The sequence below is a fragment of the Delphinapterus leucas genome, chromosome 13 (genome assembly GCF_059928025.1).
Source record: "Delphinapterus leucas isolate spDelLeu-1000000601 "Yukka" chromosome 13, BTC_Dleu_Yukka2, whole genome shotgun sequence".
NCBI lineage: Eukaryota > Metazoa > Chordata > Mammalia > Artiodactyla > Monodontidae > Delphinapterus > Delphinapterus leucas.
The window spans coordinates 10,958,628-10,975,055 of NC_143141.1; the positions used below are offsets into that span (position 1 = coordinate 10,958,628).

At 47.2% G+C, this 16,428-nt stretch overlaps 1 protein-coding gene across 1 annotated transcript in view; it reads left to right on the forward strand.

Annotated features, from left to right (window-relative positions):
* ACOXL (acyl-CoA oxidase like) overlaps positions 1 to 16,428 on the forward strand; it is a 372,543-nt gene that overhangs the window by 51,427 nt on the left and 304,688 nt on the right. Inside the window, 6 exon segments of the mRNA XM_089922788.1 lie at positions 1,628 to 1,714; positions 2,075 to 2,173; positions 7,544 to 7,658; positions 7,969 to 8,055; positions 9,878 to 9,950; positions 14,805 to 14,937. Coding sequence (XP_089778914.1) covers positions 1,628 to 1,714; positions 2,075 to 2,173; positions 7,544 to 7,658; positions 7,969 to 8,055; positions 9,878 to 9,950; positions 14,805 to 14,937 — 594 coding nt within the window.

Genomic DNA, 16,428 nt, shown 5'->3' on the forward strand with positions numbered 1-16,428 from the left:
TCGTCCGTCGTGATGTCAAAGCGGTCAAGTGGTTCAGTCTGAGTTGATGGGGCGGCCTTTCCGGAAGTTAGCGTCAGGCTGATCACACACGTGTAATGAGGGACTGGTCCTCACCAGAGGCTGATGACAGTTGTCAGACAGGAGCATGTGAAGATGCCACTTCTGCCACTTCCCTGCAAGGTCTTCCTTGGGGGTCACTGTGTCCACTGGGGCTCATGCCATTGCAGTGATCCCAGAAAAAAGGCGCACCTATTGGCTGCTATACTCGCAGAGTTCAGGGTGTAGCTGGCTTCAGGGGTGGGTGTGTGGGACCTGGTCTCTCTCATCTCTCGGTTTCACCTCACCTTCATCCCCACATGTTGGCTTCCTTCACCAGCTCTCGTGATGGCAAGAGGAGCCCTGACCTCCATTCTTCCAGGTTCCGTTGCTTCCAAAAAGAGTTTCTCTTCACCAGTAGCTGACTCGTGTGTCCCAGTGGCAGCTCTGATTGGACCCATCCAGATCACGGGTCCATCCCGAAGCATCCCCGTTGGCCATGATGTTATGCAGATCGGCCAGTCCTGGGTCCTGGGTCCCAGGCTTATCCTAAAGCTGGGCTGGAGGTTGACATTAGCCACGAACCACTTGGACTGATTCTGGGGGAAGAGGGCTCCCCAGAGGGAAACTGGGGCTGTGTTTCTAGGAGTGGGGACATGCTGACCGGCAGGCACAGCAAATGTCTGTACACCTGAGCTCTTCCGTCTTTGCAGTCAGTCCCCTGCTTCCTTCAAACGGTCCTGCTCGAGCCACCCTTCCTTCTCTTCTGAATCCTCGCAGCAACCGTATGAAGGGCTGTTAGGTGTCAGGCAGCTTGGGTGTGAACCTCAGCCCTGCACGCTTTCTCAGCTGCAGCCGTGGGCAGGTCACTTTCCTCTCCTGAACCTCAGTGTCCCCATCTGTCACATGAGAGGGACGGTGTTTTCTTCCCAGGGGGGTCACGAGGGTCAGTGAGTATGTGGAGCCCAGAGTCTGGAAGGCGGGAGGGCTCAGGAAGTGGAGGCTCGTCGTTCAGTGCATTTGTCCGATGGGAAAACTATGTCATTGTGTCATTGTCCAAGGCCCCACCGCCAGCTAGTAGCTGAGCTGGGATTTGAGCCTGGCCTGTGTCATCCCGAGCCAAGTGCCTGCTCGTTCTGCAGCCTGGCCTCTCCCGTTGACCTTCCTGTTTGGGGAGGGTTTCTCCTGGTACAGCCCACCTCTGCAGGCACCTGGGGTCGGTGCACAAACGCTGTTGCACATCTTCAATGTACCAGGCACTAAGCTAGACCCTGAGCAGACAAGGCAGAACGAACATTCAGAGAAGTCATTTGATGGGGTGAACCGGGCAGCCCCGAGGATGGAGGATGGATGCTTTGTGCTGTAGGGGTGACCTCTCCAAGAGAGGAAACCGTGAGCTGTGTCTGCCCAGAGGAACTGGGGCTGGACAGGCAGCAAGGGGAAGGATGTGGATGCCTTGCCACTTTAGTGGGGCATATGGAAAGCTGGATGAGCTGATCGGTGTTCCTTGAATGGAGTTTGCCCAGTGGGTTTGGTCATCATTAAATTGTTGACTCTTGCTAACAATGGCCTGTAATCTCCTTGTTTCCAGTGTGGAATAATTTCTTGGCTATTTGGTGGTGCCATCAGGAATCTCGGAAGCCCAGCACGTGTAACTAAATGGCTCCAGCCACTCCAGGTATGGCACGTACCTCCATAGATATCATCTATGGAGAGCCTTAAAAATTCACAGTAGTTAGGGGTGTGTGTGTGTGTGTGTGTGAGTGTGTGTGTGTATGTGTGTTTGCAGAAAAAGAAAATAAAACAGAGAATTAGTGTCAGCCAGAACTTTGTTTGAAATGAGAATTTAAGACTGCTTTTAAAAATTGCACTGAGTCTGTCATATTGTTATCACATTAGCTGTCACCAGACTGAATTTTTATAATTATCTCCAACTCACCACTCCCTTTCTCGCCAACATTCTTAATGATCTGAGAGGTAGGCAATTAGAGCAGCTGTCTGACTAGCTGATTCCCTTCTAACACCCGGTAAACTCCAGGAGCAGAAATACACGGGGATGTTTGCAGTGACCGAGAGGGGCCACAGGAGCAACGTGAGAGGGATCCGGACAGAAGCCACCTTTGACCTCTCTGCACAGGTGAGCATTCTGCCCGGGGTTCTGGCGGTTCTGGGCAGCGGACCTGTACACAGCGGACCCTCCTTTCTCCCGAGTCCACCTTCCCCCCTGCTGTGTGTGCTCTCAGGCGAGAGGGTGCTCAGATTCAGAAGAAACGCCTAAGTGCTTTAGCGGACATAGGCTCAGCCTTCCTGAGTCTAATACCAGCCAACACTTAAACACACCTACTGTGGGACGGGCACTGCTCCAAGCCCATTATGTACACTCATTAGCTTAATGCTTTGGAAAAACTCGGTGAGAACAGGACCTAATCCATTCTGTGGTCCTTCCTAACAGTAGCAGGTAAATGGGTGGAAGAGCGGTCTCTGTTGGCGTGTTCCATTGCACCGTGTGTGATGTGTGTGGCAGGAGGGCACTGTGTGTGCTGGGGCCTCCTTCTGGGAGCCAGGTCCTTGGTGCTGGCATGATGCAATGACTGTACCTGTGAGCTGCACACAAATCCACATGGCAACCGAAATAAAATTTCACAGCACTGGGACTTCCCTGGTGGCGCAATGGTTAAGAATCTGCCTGCCAATGCAGGGGACAAGGGATCGAGCCCTGGTCAGGGAAGATCCCACATGCCATGGAGTAACTAAGCCCGTGCACCACGACTACTGAGCCTGCGCTCTAGAGTCCACGAGCCACAACTACTGAGCCCACGTGCCACAACTACTGAAGCCCGCGTGCCTAGAGCCTGTGCTCCGCAACAAGAGCAGCCACTGCAGTGAGAAGCCCGCGCACCACAACGTAGTGTAGTCCCCGCTCACCGCAACTAGAGAAAGCCCGCGTGTAGCAACAAAGACCTGATGCAGCCAAAAATAATAAATAAATTAATTAATTAAAAAAAAACAACACTAAAATTTCACAAAACAACCTGACTTTATTATATGGGATGAACTCCAAAATGTAGGTAAGACCCTCTAACTTGACGTCTCTCCACGAATGGGTCACAGCAAAAACCCTGCTCTGTAAATCCCACCCCCGTCCCCATCTCTTTAGCTCCTACTCTCAACACCCTGGTAGGTGTTGCCTCATACATGTGCGTGTGGTGACTCAGTCTTCATTTTTTTTTTTTTTTTTTTCCCTACGTGGGCCTCTCACTGTTGTGGCCTCTCCCATTGCGGAGCACAGGCTCCGGACGCGCAGGCTCAGCGGCCATGGCTCACGGGCCCAGCCGCTCTGCAGCATGTGGGATCTTCCCGGACCGGGGCACGAACCCGTGTCCCCTGTGTCGGCAGGTGGACTCTCAACCACTGCGCCACCAGGGAAGCCCTCAGTCTTCATTTTGGCTGAGGTTGTCCTTTGCTTTTTTTTGTTGTTGTTTTTTTTTTCTATTTTCTTCCCTCATTTTAAAAAAGTTTTTTTTGTTGTAGTATAGTTGCTTTACAATGTTGCATTAGTTTCTACTGTACAGCAAAGTGGATCAGCTATACGTATACGTATACCCCCTCTTTTTTGGATTTCCTTCCCGTTTAGGTCACCACAGAGCATTGAGCCGAGTTCCCTGTGCTATACAGTAGGTTCTCATTAGTTATCTATTTTATACATAGTATCAATAGTGTATATATTTCAATCCCAATCTCCCAATTCATCCCACCTCCCCCCTTTCCCCTTGGTATCTGTACACTTGTTCTCTATGTCTCTGTCTTGATTTCTGCTTTGTAAATAAGATCGCCTGTACCAGTTTTTTCAGATTCCACATATTTGGAATCTGGAGTTTTGTTCCCAGGATTTTTCTGACCCAAGAATGCTAGTTGGAGGTGGTCAGCACTTAGAGTGACAGATGCAGGTGAGGGTTTTGTTGGAGGATGTCCTGTCTTTCTTCTGTCCTGATGCTAGTTCTCTACAGCAGCCAGTGATGTCCAAGGTCATAGTAAGAAGCAGAATAAGGACTGCCACTTTTTGAATGCTCCCTCTGTGCCAGGTCTGTGTCAGACTCTCTCTGTATAGTATAGTATACCACACTCCGTCACAACAACAATCCCGTGAACGTGGTAATAGGCCACTTCTGTGCGTTGAGCACATGTGTTAAGTGCCAGGCTAAGCACTCTGCATGCAACATTGTGTTAAATGTTCTATAATGTTATAGGAAGATATCCTTATCCCCATTTTACAGGTGGAGAAACTGAGGCTCACAGAGGTTAGGAAACCGACTTATGGCTATGCAGTTAACGAGAGAATCTCAGGTTCAAGGGGGATTGTCCTTAACAACTTAGCTTTCCTGATGGGACACTGACCAAACATCTTTGGGGTTTTGGCTGCCCCATTTTTTCTCCCGCAACCATGGTATTGAGGTCACCTTGCTGTCATCAAAGGGAAAAAAATCCCACTCACAATTCTTATTTATTTGTTTCTTCTTACAATTATTATTATTATTTTTTGCACAGAAATCATTTCCCTGTGTTAGTCCCATTTTCCCCAAACAGCATAAATGATTTAGCTACCTGCTGTGCTATGGCAGCTGCCACCCTCGGCAGGGGAGTTGCAAAGTTGAAATCATAATGATGAGAAGACGCTGGTGAACGTGCTGCTTCCTGAGGGAGGGAAGAAACCCATCGTAAGCTCAGGCCACTGAGGGTTGGCTTGGCAGGGAATGGCTTTCTCCTTCATTGGTTTCTGTGTTTTCCCCTTCATTTCCCTTTTTAAATGTTAGAGCATATCAAATGAGCCCTCTCTCCCTCCAGGGCAGTTTCAGTCTCTTACATTTTTTGGTTGGGCATTCCTGTGGGTTGGTTGTTTTATTTTTATTTTTGGATGATGGATTGAGTAGCGGCATGGAGAGTTTCAAGGTAAGAGAGAGTTTTATTTTTACAGTTTAGGCAAAATCGCAAAAATAAATGAGGCTAAGAGCTCTCTGGCCAAGGCCGTCTCTTTTAGTGCTTGCAGGACTGACCGTTTTGTTGGCCTTCAACAGTTAATTATAATAGGAACCGACACACATGGCGTGCATTATTTAGATCCAGCTTTTAAAAATAATTTTATTGGAGTATAGTTGATTTACAATGTTGTGCTAGTTTCAGGTGTACAGCAAAGTGAATCAGTTATACATACACGTATGTCCACTCTTTTTTAATTTTAGATTCTTTTCCTATATAGGCCATTACAGAGTATTGCACAGGAGTTCCCTGTGCAATACAGCAGGTTCTTATTGGTTATCTATTTTATATATAGTAGTGTGTGTGGGACTGACATAGATCCAGCTTTAATGCCAGAGTTTTGGCTAAGGCAGACTTTCCAAATCAAGTATTTTTGCCAGAAGTGACAAATTTCCCTTCCCAGAGTAGATCAGATGCTGATGGGAACAGATGGCCTTCTGTCCTCTCCCTGCCCCACCAGAGCTTTTCTGCCAGGCCAACCTTTCTCTGCTACTTCCCTTCCCACCCTAAGGTGTTAGCATCCCCTTACCACGTGAGTTTTGTTGTTTGTTACTGCACCCACCAGGGTCACAATAACTCCTTTCTTTAAGAAGTCCTGGCTGGCCTGATAAGGGCAGCAGCCTCCAGAGACTTAAAAAGAGCTTGTCAATTTATGTTTCTGAAAAGCCCTCGCCTGTGTTAAAAGTTCCTCTGTGCACATATGTGTCAGGGAATGTTTCCTTGGGCTCCAAGACTGTATTTCTTGGCCAGAGGGAAAGTGCAGTCTGTATACTTAAAAGTCTGGAATCTGAGATGATCTTTACATGATCAATAGCTTGTCGGTTTGGTTCGGCCACATCTTCCATATTGTCAGCTTTGATTAAATTTGCTGTTCTGCCTTTTCACCATTCCACCCTCCCTCCCCGGCTCCCCACCCACCCGGGACTCTCCCCCCCGACCTGTCCCAGGTACCTGGTATCCAGAGCTGGCAGTTACGGTCCGTCTCTCCTTAACACGAGGTTGAAGGGTATCCCAGGTGGTAAGCAGAAGGAGGGAAGACCCAGAAGTGAATGGGGGCATTTCCATGGTGATCCTGTTCTAGCTCCTGGAGAGAAAGAAAAAGAAGGCAGAGTTTTGAGCAGAGTGAAAACAAAAAAATACATTTTTTCCCTCTGCTTATTCCTGACCAGTACTAACTTCGGACTGTTTTGAGCTGGAATCCTTGGTCATATCATGGAGACGAGCTAGATGGCATGTTCTAAGATTCTTTCCCTAATAAGATAGAGAATTGTTGACAAATGCTTTTTGGTTTAAGGGCTTATCCATATGAGCTTTTTTTTTTTTTGCGGTACCCGGGCCTCTCACTGTTGTGGCCTCTCCCACTGCGGAGCACAGGCTCCAGACGCGCAGGCTCAGCGGCCATGGCTCACGGGCCCAGCCGCTCTGCGGCATGTGGGATCTTCCCGAACCGGGGCACGAACCCGTGTCCCCTGTACCGGCAGGCGGACTCTCAACCACTGCGCCACCAGGGAAGCCCCATATGAGCTTTTGAGGGAACCTTTCATTATTATATTCATTGATGAGGAAAATGGAGAGGCAGGTTCTGAAACAATCATCCCAAGGCTTAAATGAGGTATTTCTTTTTATAAAAATCAAAATTGTCTGGGCTGAGATTCTAATCAATGGTAGGAATGGGTCACGGTTGCCTAGTAGTCTTGTTTGCGTCCCGGTGTACACATTTAACCTTTGGTTAGTTAGTGGCTATTTAAACAACAGACCCATACCTTAAAGGCAAGAATGTTCAAGACCCAGGACACAGTGGAGGTCATGAGGAACCAAGCGATTGGTCCAGAAGGGGCAATGCCCAGTAGACAAAATGAAATACATAGACATGGACTCATCTAACTAGGGGCCCCAGATCACTGGATGTTCCATCCTTTCTTGTCAATCTCGAAGGTGGAGTGTTTGGGGGCAAGGGGCGTGTGCAGAGCTGAATACATATCAGCAGGGCTTTTAGGGGTTTGGTGCTGATTATTTAGAAGTCAGAAACTCAGTGTGGAGTAGTTTAGAGAGAAAGAAGCACAATGAAGAAGGCCTTTATACATTAAAGCCATAGGCTCAGACAAATAGTACACATGCCCGTGCAACATTACGAAGAAGAGAGACCCGGAAGAAGTGAATGAACAACTTTCATCCATCGAAAAGTGGCAACGTATTTTCCTGATTGGAATATTCACTGACAAAGCACTTTAATTTCTAGTCTTTTTCAGAGTTAAGGTGGAGGTGAACAGTGCACACTGCAGTGAGAGCATGGTGGTGTTGAGCTCACGAGGTTGAATTAGGCGACTTTGGGTCGTCTGCTCCTTTTCTGTGAAATCACCCGAGTGGGTGCAGCTCCACAGTATGGATCTGCTTCACAGTGTTCATTGCACTGAACCCAGGAGTTGAAATGAGCCATAAGAAAGAAAACTCTGTTGCTTTGGTTTCTGTTTAGGAGTTTGTAATCGACACACCGTGTGAAAATGCTGAGAAGATGTACATTGGAAACGGCATGTACGGGAATTATGTAGCAGTCTTTGCCCAGCTCATCATAAACGGAAGATCTCAAGGTTTGTTACCGACACAGAAACCTAGGATATTTCCCTTTACTAGTACTATTCTCCCGTGAGTACTTTACACAGAAAACCCACCTCAGAGGGCTGTTTCTACCTTGTAAAAAAATTCAGCACTAACATTATCTCCTAAATATACATGATGAGACGATTTATCATTACATTCAACATTAGACACTATAATGGGCAGTGCACAGTCATAGAACAAAATGAATTTCAAGATCAACATAATTGTACAGTGTCCCAGGAAATGAGCAAAGCTTTGATCATATCTTTAGAGACCTTAGTGTCTCTTCACCTTCCTTAGGGCCCCACTGTTTCATCGTTCCTGTCCGTGATGAAAATGGAAGCATGTACCCAGGAGTGACAGCTATTGATATGATGTATAAAGAAGGTGAGTCCCCGGGTGACCCCTCTCCCACCCTTCTTTGCACTTCCTGCCTGTTCCCTACCCCACCCAGTGAGAATCTAGCCTAACTCACGAAAGCAGTGAAGGCAGAGAAGACTCTGGTTTTGAAGCCTGAGTAGTCTTCTGTGTATGGCAGTTACAGAAGGTTGCAGACTGCCGTTTATGAACACGCATTGGTCCCATTTCTCCCAGCCTCTCGTGTTTACTAGTCGTGAGGCAGCCCTGTCCCCAGCTGTTTCGTCTCCTCTCTCCTTCTTGGACTTGTGGGCCCTCAGAGGGCAGGTTGAGGTTCTCTCTTTCGTGGCCCAGAGCCACCAGCCTCAGTGGGTCCTAAGGATTGCCTCCGTGGACTAGCTTGCTAGGGTTGTTGTGCTCACACTGAGTGGCTTAAACAACAGAAATGCGTCGACTCACAATTGTGGAGGCTACGAGTCCGAGGTCAAGGTGTCAGGGGAATTGGCTCTGAGGGCTGGGATGGGGAGGGTATTCTCCAGACCTCTCTCCTTGGCTTGTAGGTGGCCATCTTCATGTTCACACGGCATTCTCCCTGTGTGCCCGTCTGTGTCCAATTTCCTCTTTTTTATAAGGACACCGGTCATTTGAACGGGGGCCCACAAATGCCCTCATTTTAACTTGATCGCCTCTGTACAGACCCTTTCTCCAAATAAGGTTACATTCACGGGTACTAAGGGTGAAGACTGCAACATATGAATCTTGGGGGAGACACAATGCAACCCAGAATGCTTGGTGAGAGCAGGCCATGCCTGTGGGCTCCACTGGTTATCCCCAGTCAAGTGAAGCCAAAAACGCAGGTGGGGGGAGAAGGGAAAAAAGAGAGAAGAAAGAGCAGAAGAGAAGGGGGAGGAGACGATCCTTTGGAGGATGGGGCTAAGCTCACCCTGGCCCCGTAGGGATATTGAGCACCGCATGCCTGCAGGAATGGGCTGCAAGTGCTTTAGGTGACCGAGGCCCTGATCCCTTGAAAACACCTGGCGTGTCAAGTGCTGTTGAGAGTAGAGGGGTCACCCAGCCCTCGTGAAGTGTTGCCAGACATTCATGACAGTGGCAAACCCAGAAAGTCTGAGCTGGTTTCCTTGTAAGTTCGTAAGTACCACTGTGACCTTGTCGAGGGGTGATGTTCTAAATAAGACCTGCGCTAAAAAAAGATCTTTTCTCCCAGAGCAAGTCTCCCTAAGTGTGAGATGTACAAAAAATAGACCCCAGATTCCGACAGGTGTCCTGAGGAAATGGGTCTGGCAGATTTTAAGAAACTTCTTGGGAGGTGGTCACCCTACCCACCCACTGCTGTCTCCCAATGTCTTCTAGGCATTTGCTGTCACAAATTCACCCCGTGTTCTGCGGAGGAAGCACCGAGAAGGGGGAGGAATTTGAGTTCTGCGTCACTGGGGGGCGTAAGGGGCTTTCCTTCTCCTCTGTGTTCAGTCTGATGTTCTTTCAGTTGCCTAGAATTCTCCCTTTTCTAGTCACAGCAACTGCTCAGGTGGGAAGCTGTGTCCCCGCCAGACCCCACCCCCCAGCTGGCCTCAGAGCAGGTGGGCTGCACAGAGGGTCTAGCATTTTCTCCTCTATTCTTGGTAGGGAGGAGGGGGCTGGAGAAGCAGGCACCACTATTCATGGAAGCAAGCAAACAGCATCCCCACCCCAAATAAGAAAGCAGCAACAATTCTGGAAGTGAGATAAAGGGTTTTGCGTTTTAGCAGCGACAGACCTGGAAGTGGCCCGGACAGTATTTCTGATGCACATAAACTTGCCCCCTACAGCTCCGTTTCCCATCTGCTCTCTCTAGGTCTGCATGGTGTTGATACCGGGATTCTGAGATTTGACAAGGTTCGGATACCAAGGGAGAACCTGCTGGATAAGTGAGTAGTTGTCTCCTTAACTCGGACTTGCTGTGCATGTGAGCCCTTTGCCCTCCTTCCCGGGCCTGGTTCCTGGGTCTCATGGGCTGTACATCCAGAGTGTCTTCTCATAACCTCTCCTACAATTTTACTGACAATTAATTGAGAAATGTAGATAAGCAAATCAAAAAAAATTAAAATTATCCCAAATGCTGTCACCCAGACACAATGTTTGTTATACTTTCACGTATAACACTCTAGACTTTTCTCTATGAGGTTATATCTAATGAGAGAGAGAGATGTTTGATTTTCACTGAATGAGGTCCACTTAGAAATTCTATTTTTTATAACTTGTAATTTCTGTTTAACATTATATGTCCAATGTTTCTGTGCAACAGTAAATACACATAGGCATTATCATTTTTATTTTTATTTATTTTATTTTTGGCTGTGTTAGGTCTTCGTTGCTGTGCACAGGCTTTCTCTGGTTAGGGCGAGCGGGGGCTACTCTTCATTGCGGTGTGCGGGCTTCTCATCGTGGTGGCTTTTCTTGTTGTGGAGCATGGGCTCTAGGCACGCAGGCTTCAGTAGTTGTGGCACACGGGCTCAGTAGTTGTGGCTTGCAGGCTCTAGAGTGCGGGCTCAGTAGTTGTGGCGCACAGGCTGTGTTGCTCCGCGGCATGCGGGATCTTCCCGGACCAGGGATAGAACCCATGACCCCTTCATTGGCAGGTGGATTCTTAAACACTGCGCCACCAGGAAGCCCCTATCGTTTTTAATATTGCCATAATAGACTGTTAAATGATCTATAAGTTATGTATGAATCCCTTATTGTTGGTATTTAGATTATTTCCTTAAAAAATTTTTTTTTGGTTATCATAAAATAATTAGTGTTATTGCCTCCTTTGTGGATGACAGGAGATAAGGTACCATCCTTCTGCTTCAGAGGCTGTTCTAACCAGTACTGATTGGATAATATCAGAGGTGCTTAGTGTCATTTCCCAGCATCGCTCGGTGAGGTCAGATGGGTGAAAGAACGAGACGAAGTTTGCTTCTACAAGTGCATTCCAGGGATGGAGCCCCGGGGGTTCACTATGCTCTTTGCAGAGGCTAAGAAACACCAATTAACTTTACTTTTCTCAGCAGCATTTCATGTATCCAATAAAAATCCTGAACTACAGTGATATTTAAATTTGTGAAGAAGCAAGCCATCAGGCTTGCTGCTTGCTTTCCTATAATTTTCCTTTAACACTTTACTCCTTTTTACTTTTTATTTTTAATTAATTTTTATTGGAATATAGTTGATTTACAACGTTGTGTTAGTTTCTGCTGTACAGCAAAGCGAATCAGTTATACATATACATATATCCACTCTTTTAGATTCTGTTCCTATATAGGTCATTACAGAGTATTGAGTAGAGTTCTCTGTGCTGTACAGTAGGTTCTTATTAGTTATCTACTTTATATATAGTAGTGTGTATATGTCACTCCCAGTCTCCCAGTTTATCCCTCTCCTCCCTTTCACCCCTGATAACCATAAGTTTGTTTTCTACAACTGTGACTCTATTTCTGTTTTGTAGATAGGTTCATTTGTACCATTTTTTTAAGATTCCACATATAAGTGATATCATATGATATTTGTCTTTGTCTGACTTCACTTAGTATGATCATCTCTAGGTCCATCCATGTTGCTGCAAATGTCATTATTTCGTTCTTTTTTTATGGCCGAGTAATATTCCATTGCATATATGTCCCACATCTTCTTTATCCATTCCTCTGTTGATGGGCATTTAGGTTGCTTCCATGTCCTGGCTATTGTAAATAGTGCTGCAATGAACACTGGGGTAACTTTACTCCTTTTTACTGCCTGCAAGTTCTTGCCAGTAAATAAACGTCACAGATGCCAAAAGTTTAAGGAAGATATGGTGGAAACAAACTTAAAATGGACCAAATTCTGGTTGACATTTTTCCCTCTGGGAATTGGTAAGAAATGAAATGGAAACAACAAAAGCATCTTTGTAGTTGTCCTGGTGGGTGATGAAGGCCCCAGGCCTCCTCAGGAATGACCAGTGCCCATGCCAGGAAATCATAGGACCAGCAGCCTTCCCCAGAGGTGCCTGTACCTTTCCTGGTGGCTAATCAGCCTCACTCCACTCCCGGAGATGGGGAAGAGGGAAGGAGAGCCACACATCTGGAGCTCTCCATTCTTCACCCATACTAACAGGATCTTAGTGGACTGGACAGTCCTCGGCGAGAACCTGGACCCACTGGCTTAGCATTCATCCAATGCACTAGGGATTAGAAAGTCAGATTCAACCAGAAAGAAAAATAATAGGGAGCTACATGGTCTGTAGAAAATATGAGAATATATAGAATATTCTTTGGTAAGCAAGATTTGATTTAAAAGCCATTCCATAGGTATTTAAGCTGCCCCCCAAATACTACAGAACAGCAGAGGCAACACACTTTGAGGGTGTTGGTTTATCATTTGATCAGAAAGGGGTCTGTAAGCAGATGTACAGATTCAATGAAATTCCTGTCAAAATCCCAGCTGCCTTTTTTTTTTTTTTTGAAAAAACTGAGAAACTGGTTCTAAAATTCATACGGAAATGCAAGAGACTCAGACTACCCAAAACAATCTTGATAAAGGAGAACAAAGTAGGAGGACTCACATCCCTGATTTGAAAAATTACTACAAATCTACAGTTATCAAGATAGTGTGGAATTGGCATAAGGCTAGATGTATGGACAATGGAATAGATAGAGGATCTAGAGATAAATCCTTGCACTTATGGTCAATTGATACTCAACAAGGGTGACAAGATAATTTAATGGGGAAAAATGGTCTTCTCAACAAATGGTGCTGGCACAACTGGATATCATAAGCATGAAGTTGGACCTTTACCTCATATGATATACAAAAATTAACACAAGATGGATCACAGATCTAAATGTAAGAGCTAAAATTATAAAACTCATAAAAGAAAACATAGGTGCTGGGACTTCCCTGGTGGTCCAGCGGTTAAGACTCCACACTCCCAATGCAGGGGGCCCAGGTTCGATCCCTGGTCAGGGAACTAGATCTCTCATGCCTCAACTAAGAGTCCACACACCGCAACTAAGACCCAGGCAGCCAAATAAATAAATATTAAAAAAAATAAGACATAGGTATAAATCTTTGTGACCTTGTTTAGGCAATGATTTCTTAGGTGTGACACCAAAAGCACAAGGAACCAAAGAAAAACTAGATAAACTGGACGTCATCAAAATTAAAAAACTTGTGCAGCAAAGGACACTATGAAGAAAGTGAAAAGACAATCCACAGAGTGGGGGAAAATATTTGCACATCTTATATATCATAAGAACCTAGTATCCAGACTGTAAAAGGAACTATATTACAGCTCAACAGTAAGAAGACAAATGACCCAATTAAAAATGGGCAAAAATATGAATAGACACTTATCCAAAGAAGGTATTGAAATGGCTAATAAGCACATCAACATCACTGTCGTTAAGGAAATGCCAATGAAAACCACAGTGAAGTACCACTTTGCGCTCCCTTCATGGCTGTAGTAAAAGAAACAGATGATAACGAGTGTTGGTGAGGGTGAGGAGAAACTGGAGCCCTCATCCATTGCTGGGGGGGGATGTAAACTGGTGTGGTCAACTTGGAGAAGAATTTGGCCGTTCTTCAAAAGTTTAACGTCTTCATAGGACCTAGCAATTCTACTCCTCAGTCTTTACAAAGACGTTGTCTACAAGAGAATTGAAAATATATATCCACACAAAAACTTGTGTACAAATGTTCATAACAGTTATTCATAAGAGCCAAAAAAAAGTGGAAACAGCACAAATATCCATCAACTGATGAATGGATAAACAACATAAGGTATATCCATACAATGGAACATCATTTGGCCATAAAAAGAAATGAAGTACCGATACATGTCACAACATGCGTGAACCTTGAAAACAGTGTGTCAAGTGAAAGAAGCCAGACACAAAGGCCACACATTGTATGCTACTACTTATGTGAAATGTCCAGAATAGACAAATCCATAGAGTTAGAAAGTAGATTAATGGTTGCCGGGCTCTGGAGGGTATGGGGTATGGGACAGGACTGCTAATGGTATGGGGTTTCTTTTTGCGGTGATGAAATGCTTTGAAATTGGATAGTGGTCATGGTTGTACAACTTCGTGAATATACTAAAAACCGTCGAACTGTACACTTTAAAAAGGTGAAGTTTATGGTAAATGATTTGTATCTCAACAACAAAAAAGTAGATTAGGGGCTTCCCTGGTGGCGCAGTGGTTGAGAGTCCGCCTGCCGATGCAGGGGACGCGGGTTCGTGCCCCGGTCCGGGAAGATCCCACGTGCCGCAGAGCGGCTGGGCCCGTGAGCCATGGCCGCTGAGACTGCGCGTCCGGAGCCTGTGCTCCACAACAGGAGAGGCCGCAACAGTGAGAGGCCCGCGTAACACACACACACACACACACACACACACACACACAAAACAAAAAAACAAAACAAAAAAACAAACAAAAAACATGGATTGATGTGCCGTCTTTACAGCCAGGCTCTGGTGTTGGTTTGATGATGGCAGTCCTCATGCCTCTCTTTGTCAGAGTCCACTGCTGAGTTGCAGGGTAGTAGTGGCGGGAAATCTGCTTTTACTTTCCATGAGTTGAGCCTTTCTCAGCATCTCCTGGGGAGGCACTTGTCCTGCTCCCCACACTGCTGCCTTGTGAGGGAGGATCCAGGATGGGGAACCCTGTGTGTGCTCGTGGGAGCCACCTGACCTCATTTCTAGGCACCATGTTCTTCTCTTACATGAACCCCATCTCTCTTTTCCACCTGCCTCTCCCCCACTGCAGGTTTGGTTCTGTGGCTCCAGATGGGCAGTACCACTCCCCCATTAAGGACAAGAGTGCAAGATTCAATGCGATGTTGGCGGTGCTGACCCCGTTGAGACTGGCTGTGACTTTCCAAGCTACAGGCTCTATGAAGGTAACTGACTCTGATGTTAATTTCCCTTGCTGTTTATTCTCTGCCTGTCCCAGGGGTGGGTAACAATGTCAGGAGGTGAGCTGCCCGAGCCACGGTTGGTGTGAGGTGGCCTGGGTTGCTGGTTAGATGCTAGCGAGTGCCAGTTGGTGCTGCACAGAGGACCTTTCTGCAGCCTTCTTACCGTGGGGTCCCATCCCCCTGCGCCCCAGCTGTGTGCTGCTGATTGCGCTGGGTGGAACATAGGTGTTGCGGCAACAGGGCCACTAAAGATGGTCCCGGGAGAACTGGTTGTTCAGAACAAACACATCTTCTGGAAAAGCAGCTAAGAGCTGACTCATGGATAAGGGCCTGCGTGCCTTGGCTGAATTCACTGGGGGGCACTGATGCTTGCACGGCTGTTTGGCGTGTGACAGTCACCATCACAGGCAGGAGTTCATGAGGCCAGACCTCCAGAAGCCAACTCTGCCTCCCATTTCCTCCCGCCCCCTCCTCTGTCTTGGTTTGGAAGAAGCAGCCAGGAAAGAAGAGCTCTGGAAGGCTGCCTGCTCCTCGAGGCACTGCACTGTCTGTTCTCTGGTCCCTCCCTGTCTCTGTATCTCTTAGGCTCCACTGAGCTAGGGGAAGCTGGAAGGAGAATTACATACCCGTGAATATCCATCTGTGGCTTGAACCCAGATTCTCCATCAAGAAGGAATAAGTTTCATTCACCTGACTCCAGGCCTGACATCAGTGTGCAGCCACCTGAAAGGCAGGAAAATCCTTCCTTTCTCCCTTCTGCCGGGTCTGCACTGCTCACAGGAAGCCTGCCTGACCGAGCTGTCTCATGTGGTGCCCTTCCCGTCAGCGGGTGCAGCTGTGACCCTCAGTCCTGAGCCAGTGACCATCTGCCTGCCCGTGGGCGCTGCTTTATGTGCTTGTTTTCGGTGGCTCTTCAAAGTGAGTGGGGTGCGTATTCAGTTCTGAAGACCCAGGTCCACAGTGGCTCAGCGGGTCTCAGCTGAACTGGCTGAGTCAGTGAGGCCCCAGGAGAGCCTCAGGATGCAGGCCCAGGGGTGAGGCCAAGGTGCTGGCGCAGCGGCAAAGTACGGAGGAAAATACTTTTTCCAAGTCTGTGATAGACACTGTTTCAGCCATTTTCCAGACTCCAGAAGGAGGCAAGAGGAGAGAAAGCAGACGAGCCCAGAATTGCACCGTAGAGAAGATGGGACAGAAATCTGATCAGGGTTCTGTGAAGCGGGGACAGCCGTATCTGCACAATAGCCCCTCTGATCACAGCAGCCTCAGGGCCCCTCTGAGGAGAGTGCTGGTGAATATTAAAACCACATGCTGGTTCGTGGCTCTAAAGGTGCCGTAGAAACCCTGTGCTGTTACGTTTTGGAGTGGGTGATGTCATGTGAAGGATGTCCACACTGCCAGGGACCGGTCCGCCCATTCAGGCCAGTGGTGGAGTCCTGGGGGGCAGGCATAGGGTGGTGTAGATGGGGCACGGGG